At 39.2% G+C, this 13,259-nt stretch overlaps 1 protein-coding gene across 2 annotated transcripts in view; it reads right to left on the reverse strand.

The window, feature by feature from the left end:
- TOP1 (DNA topoisomerase I) overlaps nt 1-13,259 on the reverse strand; it is an 84,797-nt gene that overhangs the window by 4,170 nt on the left and 67,368 nt on the right. Inside the window, exons 14-18 of one of the 2 annotated variants that reach the window (XM_081289975.1) lie at nt 7,055-7,198; nt 6,152-6,337; nt 5,007-5,075; nt 4,322-4,436; nt 2,925-3,052 (exon numbers count right to left, since the gene is read on the reverse strand). In XM_081289975.1, the coding sequence (XP_081146101.1) occupies nt 2,925-3,052; nt 4,322-4,436; nt 5,007-5,075; nt 6,152-6,337; nt 7,055-7,198 (642 nt within the window). The remainder of the gene's footprint in view (nt 1-2,924; nt 3,053-4,321; nt 4,437-5,006; nt 5,076-6,151; nt 6,338-7,054; nt 7,199-13,259) is intronic. The other variant, XM_081289976.1, reaches the window with a different exon arrangement.

Consider the following 13,259-nt stretch of genomic DNA (forward strand, 5'->3'; position numbering starts at 1 on the left):
AATGAATACAATAAAGGTCCACTGACAAAAAAAAAGTCTGGGGATATAATTCAGTGTCAGAGCCCCTGGTTCAATTTCTAGTGCCCTGATATCCCCACCAAAAAAAGAAGGGAATTAGTTAATCGCTCAAAACAAGAGATGTGGAAACATTTTGGGGAAGCCTACAAAGGAATAAACAGGAGAACCCTGTTTCAACCATTCTTGCTTGTTAGAACACTTCTGAAAAATCTATTTTTCTTAGGTTACTTCTTAGAGATGGCAGCAGCTATATAGCCATGTGTCTAGAGTTCAAACCAGTGAGTTTGCACTGGTGGTGTAGGAAACAGAACCTCATCCTTATGATCACCCTGCTAACCTAGAAGGTCAAAAAAAACCTCACAAAGTAAATAAACACTTGACTAACACATACTGGGTTACTGCTCACTAAGCCTAGAATTCTCAGATACACACACACACATAGCCCACCCAAGACTAGAAACAGAGGCCACCATTGTGAGATAAAAATTAAGCACGTTTACTATACATGGCTTACTTCCAACAGCTGTTGTCAAAAGCCAAGATGAAGGAACCAATTCTGTATATAAAAGCATCACAGACACCACTAGCCAGATTCTTCTTGGGCTAAAAATGCAGCAAACCACAATCTTAACCGTTTCTGAGAATGCTAAATTGGCAGGCTATGTCAAATTCTCTCTAAGCATCAAAGACTCCATTGATTCACTTAGCAAATGGGCGTGTGTTTGCTTTAGGAGCATATATATAGGAGAGGGATTCTGGGCTTGGAGGTCTCATCTAGCAGGCACTGTGGCCTGCCCAAATAGTAGTTCCAGAATGAGAGCGACAAAAGGCCTCCTCATTCTTCAGGGAGGGTCTCCTGAATTAGGTAAATAGCAACCAAACATTCATACTTTTATTTCTAGTGTGGAATGATAACATGAGAAAAGTAAACAATACTAGATGACCTCTACTTAACAGAGTGGCAGCAAAGGGGAGCTGTTTGGATGGGTGGTCTATAGGGTTCCTTGCTTGCCAACCATATACTTCCAGGATTCAAGAAGTCTATGGGTATATATTTACTCACTGTGGACATGTACATTCCTTCAGGACAACCAGCTGGCATCTAGAGTAGTAACTACAGATTGCCTATGTCTTAGGACCCAGATGTACTTCTAGGTGTTTATTTTGAAGTAATTACAATAGAAGAAAAACACTGTGAACCTGAAAATCTCTATGATGTCTCATTCCACATCATTTTAAAACTCTAGTAGTCTAAGTATAGAATCTCATAAACTTGGCTGGAAAAAAAGTTATCTGTAATTTTTATTAATCTCTAGTTGACACTGAGTATTTCTTTAATATGGGCAACAAACCATAGTAACATCAGTAGGACCTGTGAGTATCACCAAAAGATGTTATATTTATTTTCATATAATATTACAATTGGAGCCAGGTGTGGTGGTGCATGCCTGTAATACTAGTAACTTGGGAGGTTTCAGACAGGAGGATCACGAGTTCAAAGCCAGCCTCAGCAACAGTGAGGCACTTAGCAACTCAGTGAGACCCTGTCTCTAAATAAAATACAAAATAGGGCTGGGGATGAGGCTCAGTGGTCGAGTGTCCTTGAGTTCAATCCCCAGTAACAACAACAACAAAACAATTGGTGCAATAATCTTGAAATACCATTTATACGCATTACTACCTTAAAATTTACAATATTAGAACTATCTCAAGTTTTTTTTTTTTTACAAAAAGAGAATTTTTCAATATTTATTTTTTAGTTTTTGGTGGACACGTTTATTTTATTTTTATGTGGTGCTGAGGATTGAACCCAGCACCCCGCGCATGCCAGGTGAGCGCACTATTGCTTGAGCCACATCCCCAGCCCCTACCCTCAAGGTTTTTTTTATTGGTTTCCTTTGGCCCTGCATATCTGTCATAATAGTGAAATATCTACAAACTTGAACTGTAGATTAGCAAATTAGGATGGTTTAGTTATGCAGCCACTGCTAAAAAATACTCATCACAGGCCAAGTGCATTGGCACATGCCTGTCACCTAAGTAGCCCAGAGGCTGAGTGAGGCAGGAGGATGTTAAGTTTGAGGTTAGCCTGGGCAACTCGGTGAGACCCTGTTTCAAAATGAGGAGGAATAAAAGGTGGGAGGCATTGAATTGTTTGCACATTTACACATCAGTGTCTCTGTAGAGCATAACTGTGGCATACGGCCAATATTGAGCAGATGCTTGATGATAAACTATATTGTGATTCATGTATAATATGTTAAACATAAAAATATGTGTACCAGGATTCGGGAGAACTCAAATATCATTATTTCAACATCTTTTTATTTTTTGAGATGGGGTATCACTTTATTACCCAGGCTGGGCTCAAACTTGCTATCATCCAGCTTCTGCCTCTGAAGTAGGCTGGGATTACAGGCATGTGCCACCGTGCCTTAATTTGAAAAGAGCTGTTTTTCTTTCTTTCTTTTTCTTCTTGTGGTGCTGGGGATTAAACCAGGGTTCTCACACAGGGTATGGCAAACCTTCTATCACTAAACTACATCCCTAGCTCTAGAGTTGTATTTCTGAGCACAGCAACAAAACTTTCTTTATATCTATTTTCCTCATGTACAGTAGCAAAAGCACATCAAGGTTAGCACTTCAAAATAGGTAGTGGCCAATATAGAACTTCTGTCCACAGCAGAAAGAATTCCTGTACAACTGGTACCTTGATATTCATAACTACTGTCATATTGTCACTATTTATTTATCCTTAATATGGACAGACCAAGACTGGCCTGCAGATATCCTGGTTCAAAAGGCTGGATTATAAAAGCCTCCTCTTTGCAGGTTATCTGCAAAATTAACAAGTTGTAGACAAGTTTCCCTTCATTTTGCTACCCCATCATCTAGTCCCAAGGTACCTTAGACTGCAAGTTCATCATAGACTTCTCAAATGTTTTTGGTGGTGCCCTCTGATGGTTACAAAGAATCGCAACAGCTCGATTGGCACGGTTATAAGAAAGAATCTTTGCTGGAATATTCTCATCCGCTGTAAAAAAAAGATGATAATAAGACTTAGTTTGTATGCCCAACAGTGCACACATGTCAATGATTTTACTGGCCCTTACCGCACTCAAATGATGAAGTTTTTCCCAAGGCACAAGGTCAAAATTCAAGAGTTAATGGTCATAAGAAAATGACAACATGAAGTGTATATGTAAACCTAGCCTGGATGAATTCCCTCCATAAGAGGAATTTGAGTCTCCTTCTTTTTTCAGTTGTTGATGCACCTTTATTTTTATTCATATGTGGTACTGAGAATTGAACCCAGTGCCTCATACGTGCTAGGAAAGCGCTCTACCACTGAGCTACAGCCACCCCCCTCTCTTTTTATAGGGTCTCATTGTGTTGACCACACTGGCCCTCAACTCCTAGGGTCAGTGATCATCCTGCCTCAGCCTCCTAAATAGCTGGGACTATAGGTAAGCCAACATGACTGGCTTGTTTCTATAATATAGTGAAATACACACCCATCTTTTTGTCCAAGGAGTCAGGACAGGGACTCTTCTGATGCCTCATTCCTGCTTCCTACCTACTTGTCTAAAGGAGCCTAAAGAAATGTATAACTGGAAAGGAGTCAGTAGATGAAGATGAGATAAAGAAACCTTAAGTTTCACACTTTAAGCCACAAGGCAGTATACTGTTTAAAAAGGAAAACTATTGCCCCTCAACATGCCTATCTCTGGCTTTTCTGGCTCATATTCTAAGACTACTTAACATGTTTATAAAGGACATTGAAAACTTAGTAGTGACTGGTCCCCCCATGGGAGTGTGGGGGTTGAGTGCGGTAAGGAGCTGTGGCTCTTGGTAGTATCTTCTGTAGCTAGTTTTTAAAACACTAATTAAGGGGGAAAATAATGAAACCTTTGGGAAAAGATCTGCTCCTATATTTTTCTGATAATCACGATAACTTTATTCTCTCCAAGTTAATAGAACATCATAGTATTACATCTTCCTTCACCTTGTGAGCTTTTAAATAACATATATGTAAAACACAAAACCCAGGCATTTTCTAGGCAGAAAGAAAAGTTCTGTAAGGGTAAGAGTAGGAGAAACAGCACTGATCCTATTCATACAACTAAGCTTTAGTGCCTTTTTTTTTTTTCCTTAAAGCTTTAGCTTTTGATAAAGGCCTGGAGGGAAAATGTTTCCAGTCACAATGGTGAGAAGAAAAAGTGGAACTAATCTAGGATTTAGCTAAGCAAGCACACTGGCACCATCAGCAGGATGTGGACCCGTGTGGTCAAGCAACACTTACGGGCTGTGAGTTCTTTCAGCTGTTGCTGTAGCGTGATGGAGGCATTGTAAGTACGGAACACCTTGGCTGTCAAGCCCTCCATGAGATCCTGAAGGTGTTTGTTTAGAATACCAGTCTGGAGAAAATAAGGCAAGAGAGAAGAGAGGGGATTTTGGGATTGAGGTAAGAGGCACATCATCCTGTCCCTTCTGGCAAGCCCTAAGAGTTATTTATGCTAGTGCAGTTGAAATCTTGTCAGGTTTACTGTCTTCAAGTGGAAAGTTAGTTAAGAGAGGGAAAATAATTTTATACTATAGGATTACATGTTGCCTCCTTATGAAGTACTTCAATTCTAAGCAGGCCAATAAAGCAAATTTGTCCTTCCCCATTAAGATTTTCTCTGGCAAGCTCTCGGGGCAAATCTTGGGTCTCCAGAATCCAGCTAATGTAAGCCTGTGTAGGAAACAGGGAAGAATAAAAGGCAGGGCTCATCTATCCCCACCTCAGCACTTTGGCAGTTGTTATGCAGTAGAGGTGTCTGCTTCTGGCCACAGATTCACCGTCTGCCCTGATGGAGGAAAAGTACACATGGGACAGACTTGGCTGTAGGAAGAACTCGAACCACCCCACTGGCAACCATTTCCTTTAGGAGCTTGTGAGGCCCAGTTTAGGACTCCCTTCAGCCCAGTGTGCTTTGTCCACTCACATTTAGTCTATCAAAAAGATCATCCTCAGGCTGCTTGTTCTCCATAAATAGTTGCAAGTTCTTAAAAACCTAGAAGAAATAAGAAGTCTAATTATTATTCTTTTTAAGAAATCTTTAGAGGGCTGGGGTTATGGCTCTGAGGTAGAGCGCTTGCCTACCATGTGTGAGGCACTGGGTTTGATCCCCAGCACCACATAAAAATAAAATTAAGATATTGTTGGGGCTGGGGATGTGGCTCAAGCGGTAGCGCGCTCGCCTGGCATGCGTGCGGCCCGGGTTCGATCCTCAGCACCACATACAAACAAGATGTTGTGTCTGCCGAAAACTAAAAAATAAATATTAAAAAAATTCTCTCTTTAAAAAAAAAAAAAAGATATTGTGTCCACCTATAACTAGAAAATAAATATTAAAAAAAAATCTTTAGAGCTAATTTTCAAACTTAAATAGAAAGAGTAAAGTACAAGGACAATCCATAACTCTTTACCCAGATTCCCTGTTCTGAGCCAGTTGTGGTTAGTAACATAGCCCTTGAGCCCTAAATATTTCAGTGTGTATTTCATAAGAACAGAATAGAAATATTCCCTTTACATTGATACACTATGAGTTGAATGAATTTATATTGATACACACTGTTGTCCAAGGGGCTAGATTACTGGGATCTTATATGTCTTTTGTTCAAGCCCAATACATTGAGAATGATTAGGCTGGGACTATCAGCTGCACCTCTGAAATGATGGGCTCAAAATACCTGGAAACTAAAAAAATCAACTCTTTTACTCATTTGGTGTGTGGCTGAGTAAAGAGGCAAGGTGACAAATGTACAACACGACTAAGGCATTTTGTGATGTGGTTAAATCATTAAAACAGGATGACTGGGTTCAATCTTACATTGAGTTTATTTTGAAGACCAACTCTATAGATGTTGAACACTGCTTTAAAAGATGGCCTCTTACTCCCAGGAAGGTGGCACAAGTTGCGGGACAGGAAGTGTACAGCACAACAAGTAATACCTGTCCCCTATCTTCAGGTCATTTTTGCTATTGCCCAGCAAAGTGCAGAGCACATGAAAAGCCCTCAATAAATGCTTACTGAATGAACAAATGAATGAAAACACATGGCAGGAAAAACATGCCACATTAACTTACTCGTCTCTCAACTGGGACCTTGTTATAGTATCTGATTGAGTCCTTCCCAGGGAAGTCAAATTCTACCACATGTTCCTGACCATCCAATTCTGGGTGCAGATTGATATGCTCCACACGAAGTGAACAGCAACCCACAGTGTCTGCTGTTTCTCCTTCCTCCTTCTCATTGCCTGCTCTCAGAGCAAGCTGTCCAGGGAAAACGGATAAGAAAAAGATCAGCATGAACGAAAATATGTGAACCTTATAGCATCTCTAGGAAACTCAAAAGAGAAGCCTCTCAATTCTCCTTGGGGACAGAGCATCAGTCTGCATAGTCTGAAAACTATGGATTCTACAGATGATTTTTCTATGAAAGCTACAGGGACACTAAACATATAAAGATCCAAGTTTCTCTTTTCCATCATTGAAAATGGAGACGGAGGAAAGAAAGACTTTTTTAAAAAGGTAACAAAATGAGGATAATATTTCGACTCTGGGCAATCAAACCCAAAAAACTAGTGTCTTAATTTTGCAACAATTCAGAATTGCGCTGAAATATAGGCAGTGAAAAATAGAAATTCTTTTTCTAAACTTTTAAGTTATACTGGTTTGTGCAATTTTTGATTCAGTTACAGAAAAAAACAAATATATGTGTGTTGGTTGTGATCTAAACTTTTTTATTTTGGGTCATGATTGAAAAGAGTTTAAACATCACATTCAGATTCATGCGAATCCTGTTATGCAGACCATACTCAGATAGACTGTGGATGCCTCTTGCTCCAACACCGCCTTCCTTACTGGGCCAGGCTTGATGCAAGCAAGATGGTGAGTGTCAGGGCGTCACTGCTACCAACCCCCACTCCCTAGGACTTGGCACAGATCTTGGCAGAGCAGTGGCTAATGTTGACTGAAAGCTTTTCCTACCTTGTCAATAAAGTATAGTGCTACAGCTCTCTGCCGGACTTTCATCTCTTTGGACTTCCAATCTTCCCGATACTGGTTTCGGATTTTGTCCACACACTTCTTCAGCCGCCGAGCAGTCTCATATTTCTGCCAGTCTTTCTCACCCTGCAAAGACCAATCCCAAATGGTTTGTTTAGCAACTGGTGAATAAGACAGACTTTGAGGGGCTGGGGATGTGGCTCAAGCGGTAGCACGCTCGCCTGTCATGCATGTGGCCCGGGTTCGATTCTCAGCACCACATACAAACAAAGATGTTGTGTCTGCCGATAACTAAAAAATAAATATTAAAATTCTCTCTCTCTCTTTCTCTCTCTCCCTCTCTCACTCTCTCTTAAAAAAAAAAAAAAAAAAAAAAAAAAAAAAAACAGACTTTGAATATTCAAGTTCAGAGCTCTGAACCAAAGAGAAGGACCTTGAGCTTAAAGCAAGGTTGAAAAACACAGAACTGAAAAGAAAGTAAGTCTGGGGCATTTAACCTGGTAAAGAACACATGCTTGTCCCATTTTCCCTGTTAATCATAACTGGTTCCTGTGTGACTGCTGTGTATGTCCCCTTTCTGTCAGAGAGTATAAACATTCCCATTTCCTCATCAACATCACAGTTTTGCTACTGAATATGTAGCACCCAAGAGCAGTTTTCTGTTACCACTGAATTCCATTAAATTTAAGACAACCATTCACAGTTTGATGGAGCTGTCAAAGAGGCAGAATCAAAGACTACAACATGTAATTACCAAGGTACAAAATTACTTCCAGGAACAGCTATAATCATTCACCATTTTCTAACTTTTGCATTTAAAATATTTAAAAGTATTCCATGATTAGAGTGAAAGAACAATGTTTCTGGAAGTTGGTTTTTTCTCGGGGGGGGGGGGATTAAAATTTTTGTGTAATGTTTAAAAATTGATTCTAAAGCCAAAGAAGGGCCATTAAAATATGTAAAAAGACAAACTAGACAACAGAGAAGAGCAATTTCTGCTGCCATGATGAATACACACAGACTCATAACCAAAGATAAATACTGTTGAGTGAGAAGGATAAAGAAGGGGAAAAAAAAAATCCCAAAGAAGCAGGGAGTATTACAAGGCACAAAACTAACATGACATGAACACAGGGAAGGAAGGAACTTAAGAACCTAATAATTCTGCTCTTAATTCTCCAACTTCACCAACAAAGGAAAGGAGTAGTGACTTCTACCCACTATGACTGTTTCCACCTATGCCATGAACCCACAGTACTTGAGAACTAAGAACTGTGGTCAAGGTAACCAACCTCTGTACATGCAGGGGCATGGGGTAGAGAGCAAGAAATGCCCACTACTTTTAGATCCTAGGAAATGTTCAGAAATTAAAGGTGGGCTAAGGAGTCATCAGCATTCTCCCATGATCATGTATGCATACTATTTATAGCGACATATTTGGCTAAACAGAGAGGTTCAGTTGTGGGTGGGTGATTTAGTAGCTGGTGAGGCAGAAGAAATATCTAAGTCTGATTTCCTGGGGAGTGGGAAATTTCTTGCTGAATTTTCTAAGTACATTTTGATATTTAAAAGGGTGAATAAGAAGACGTTTGTCATAAGCTGTCTTCATGTACATGTCAGTGACGAATCTCGAGAATTATTCTTACACACTCACACAGGAAAAAAGGGACCTCAAAGGCTCTTTGTAATCACTCCAGTGCACACGGGCCTATGGGCTTGAGTACACTTGGGTTATATTTGCTCCATTCCTTAGTCATCCCATTGAGATTAAGGTAGAAAAAGGGTTTAGAAAAACCCAAACAGTATGTCATTCACACAAGATACCACTAGGAAAAAAAAAATATACCACTAGACAAACTCTCCTGGAATAAGGATCCATGATTCTCTCAAAATAAGGACACTGGGATGGGGGTGGGAGCAGAAGCCACCCTGTCTAGATTTAGCAGGAGAGGAACGGCCTCTAAGAAATATGCTTATCCCTGTTGCCTTCAGTTTACACTGTTTCTAGTAACAAGACTGAAAAAAGCCTAAGTGTCTCTTTTTTATCTACTAAAACACCATATCGTAAATAAAATGGATAAATTAAAAGTGTTAATGTTAAAGACAATAAAATCTCAAAACCAAAGCTGAGTAGACAAGCTATAGAGTGATCCTAATAACCCACCTAAGTTAAAACTTGTAAAATACTACATATTGTTTGAACACATAAATATACCTTAAAAAATATCCCCCAAACAACAATAACAAGCCACCTGAGAATAAAAACATGAGTTTCACACAGCAAAAAAAGGTGGGGAATGATACAAGGGGCTTCAGCTATGCTTATCAGAATGTTTTATGCAATGACATAATCAAAAGTAAGCCATAATGTTAAGAGTTGATAAAGCTAAACTGGGTGTGGTGGCATACACCAGTAAGACTGGAAATTCTGGAGGCTGGGGTGAGGGTTGTGAGTTAAAGGCCAGCCTGGGAAACTTACCAGGACCTTGCCTCAAAATAAATAAGAAAATAAATAATTAAGTAAGAAAGAAAATAGATAGATAGATGCAGCTCAGTGGTGAGAAGGCCTCTAGGTTCAATCCCTGGTATTGCAAAATAAATATATACATATAAATAAGTAAAAAGGATTGGATTAAGCTAGATGATGCCGGGCACACAAAGCATTTACATATTATTCCTTATTCTTGTATATTTGAAATGTTTCGTTAAAGGTCAAACCCCTAATATGCTTATATAGTTCTGTGCTTGCACTGCTTCTCTGGGTGGCAATGCAAAGTTAAAAAGCATTCAAACTCCAACCTCTGCAGACTACTGTTCTCCTGAGTGGAAGACAGATTGAGAGGACTGAGAGCAAGCTCAAGAAGTTGACTCCCCACTCCCCCACTGACACTACTCTTCCAGGCCTATCATGACTCTTCTTGGAATCCCATCCCCAGTTGATCAGAGTCAGGCATTCTATTTGGGGTACAAGGTATCTAGGCAGGGCCTACCTTTGGGTGAATTCAAGGTTCACTACCATAATCATAACTGAGAAACTTGAGTAAATGTTTATTGTGTAAAGCAGTTATCTGGATGATGTCTGCAATAAAACTGGTTGGTTTTCTGCTTTTTCTTGGGGGTGTGTGTGCGCACGCGCCAGGGATTGAACTTGGGCACTCAACCACAGAGCCATATCCCCAACCCTATTTTGTATTTTATTCAGAGACAGGTTTTGCTGAGTTGCTTAATGCCTTGGTTTTGCCGAGGCTGGCTTTGAACTCATAATCCCTCCAAACCACTACCACACCCTGCAGCTTTCTGTTTTTGAGGTACTCCACCTGGCCCATCTAAGGATCTCCATCTTCAGAAAGGCTGTTATAATCAACTCTTGTTTATTATTGTACAAGTATACATCATTCACATATTTGGAATTTGTTCATTGGCTCTCCATCCCCATTTTTGCCATTATCTGTCTAGGTCATTAAAATTTCTTAACATAGAATACAATAGTCTCCTATTAGAATCCCAGCTGTTTGGGTCCAATCCAGTCTCCACAAAGCAGCAATCAGTCAGATTTATCAGTTAGTTTAAAGTTTCCAGAAATCAAGTCTGGTATTATTATTATTGTTTCTGGACTTTAAAAAACCAAGGTCAGTGGCACACTTTTGGACTAAGATAATAATAAAAAAGAAATTTAAAAAAGAATTTAAAAATCTGGAGATAGAGAACCTGCTTCCCTCTATAGCCTACTCTCATGCCCCCCCCCCCGCTTTTGTGTGTGTGTGTGTGTGTGTGTGTACTGGGGATTGAACTCAAGGGTGCTTAACCATTGACCCCCATCCCCACCCGCACCTTTTTTTTTTATCTTTTGAGATGGGGTCTCACTTAGTTGCCAAGACTGGCTTTGTACTTGGGATCCTCCTGCCTCAGCTCTCCAGAGCTGCTGGGATTAACAGGTGTGCACCCACTGCACTCAGCCTCAGACTCTTTCTTATTCCTCCATGCATACCAAGTCTTCTTCCTGTCCTCAAAACCACCAAGCTCTTTCTCCCCTCAAGGATTTCAAAAGGATATTTTCTCTGGCCAAACACCCATTCCTGTATTTGCTTCAGGGATAAAATCCAATTCATCCCACCCATAAATCAAACCTTAAATGTTAACTCCTTGGAAAAGTCTTCCCTGAATCCCAGAGGCCAGATGAGGTCCTTGGTACACTCTCCACTGATACCCTGTACTTCTGTTTTGCAGCATTTCTAACAATTTATATTTGGTGTGCTTATATGCCCATGCCTCTAAAATCTTGCTTAAGCTAGGCTACCTATAGTCAAGACACTCCTCCAGTTCAATTATTTCTCCAATGGTCCTTCACAAAGAGGAAAAGAATGGTCTTTTCTTCAACATGTCATTTAAAGGTGGCTATAATGTGGCAGTAGGATGTCACAGGAAAGTCTAAGGAGACTGAAGATCTAAATTAGAATCTAAGAGAAATGAAGTTAGAGTTAGCAGTAATCAAATCATGGATAAGTTTTTTGGCTCCCACAGGTTAAATTTACTCCTGTATAAAAGGGAAGCATAAATATGTGTCTGTTATAGATGTGAAGAGACTCAAATCAAGCATAAATCCTTTTTACAACACAATATCCATTATTTTGATTATTTTAATATTGTGGTAAATAACAGAATTCAACACTAAAATGTTGTGTGATCATCATTACCTGATAATTATTATTAACTTTTAAAATATTTTTTGTAGTTGTACACAATTTCTTTCTTTCTCTCTCTCTCTCTCTCTTTCTTTCTTTTTTATGTGGTGCTGAGGATCGAACCCAGGACCTTGCATGTACGAGGCGAGCGCTCTACCACTGAGCCATAACCCCAGCCCCTTGATAATTATTTTTGTTATTCCTATTCACACCCTCTATTCCTCAACATGTTCTGTCTCTCTGTGTCCATAACCACACAATTATTTCTATTTGAAGCTCTTTTAAGACCTAGTTTTAGCCTAATTTCCTTTATAAAATTGTTCTTGATCTCTAATGCTGGTAATAACTGCTTTCTGTTTATCTAAAACATTTAATTTTTATCTTTCTTCTATCACAGTGGAATTTTTACCAGAACAGCCCATTGGTGGCCTACAAATTCTTTGAGGGCTATTATCTATTTTATCTATTTTTATCTATCTATTTTTGTAGTCCTAGAGCTTTGTGTTATTTAAGAAATAATATTTCTTTAAATGACTTGCTTAGGAGTTTTTTTTCTGATTCTTTATTCTAGGTAAAGTAATTTTTCAATTGATAGGGGCAAAATATATAGATGTGTTTCTAATGAAAAATACTCAAGGCAATAAGTGAGAAGATATAATGTAAATGACAATATACTAAGCCTTTTAATGTGGTTTTCACATCTTAAAAAGATGTTAAATCCCTACAAACCAAGACTAAGGTTTTTAGTCTCAGTCTTCTACATGTAAAAGTCACAGTCTATAGAGAACTAGTTCCCTGAGTGTTTTTAGGTTGCTGTTCACATTTTCATGTATGTCAGCAAAGCCAGGTATATAGCTAACTGGCTAACAAGACAGTTTCTTCTTTCAGAAACTCTATCAAAAAAACCAAAACACATAGTTTATGATGTGCTTTTACAGACATCATCCCATCTAGTTTTGGTGGAATTTACCCAGGTGAGAACTTAGGAAGCTAGAAAAGGTATGTAAGACTAGATTAGATTTTAGTCTTTCCAGATTCAGAGAATTTACATTCTTTTTCTCAAAAGTCAAGAAAGCTGAATAGAGGAAGAGAGCTAAGGAAATCAATATATGTTTATTACTCCCTATATCACATTCTGTCTACCAGACAGTAGCAGGGATGATGGAAGGGACTGTATCTGTCCTGTTTAGTCAATGTAATTCCTTGTGCTATGCATATGCTGTGCCTGGCACACACTGGGATTTTAGTAAATATTTGTACATTCATAAACAAGTAAGATTACAATGTGACCAATTACAATGAGACACTTTAAGGAGGTTACCAGAGAATGCTAACCGTGAAAGTACTTGTCTTTTTTAGTGGGAAGGTTTATTGTCTATTAGTCTAGATGGAGAGAACATTCAACAAAGACAGATTATTAAGAAATATAAATGAGGGGTTGGGAGTGTGGCTCAGTGGTAGAGCGCCTACCTCACACATGTGAGGCACTGAGTTTGATCCTTAGT

Source organism: Spermophilus citellus (genome assembly GCF_964194105.1).
Source record: "Spermophilus citellus genome assembly, chromosome: 4".
Taxonomy (NCBI): Eukaryota; Metazoa; Chordata; class Mammalia; order Rodentia; family Sciuridae; genus Spermophilus; species Spermophilus citellus.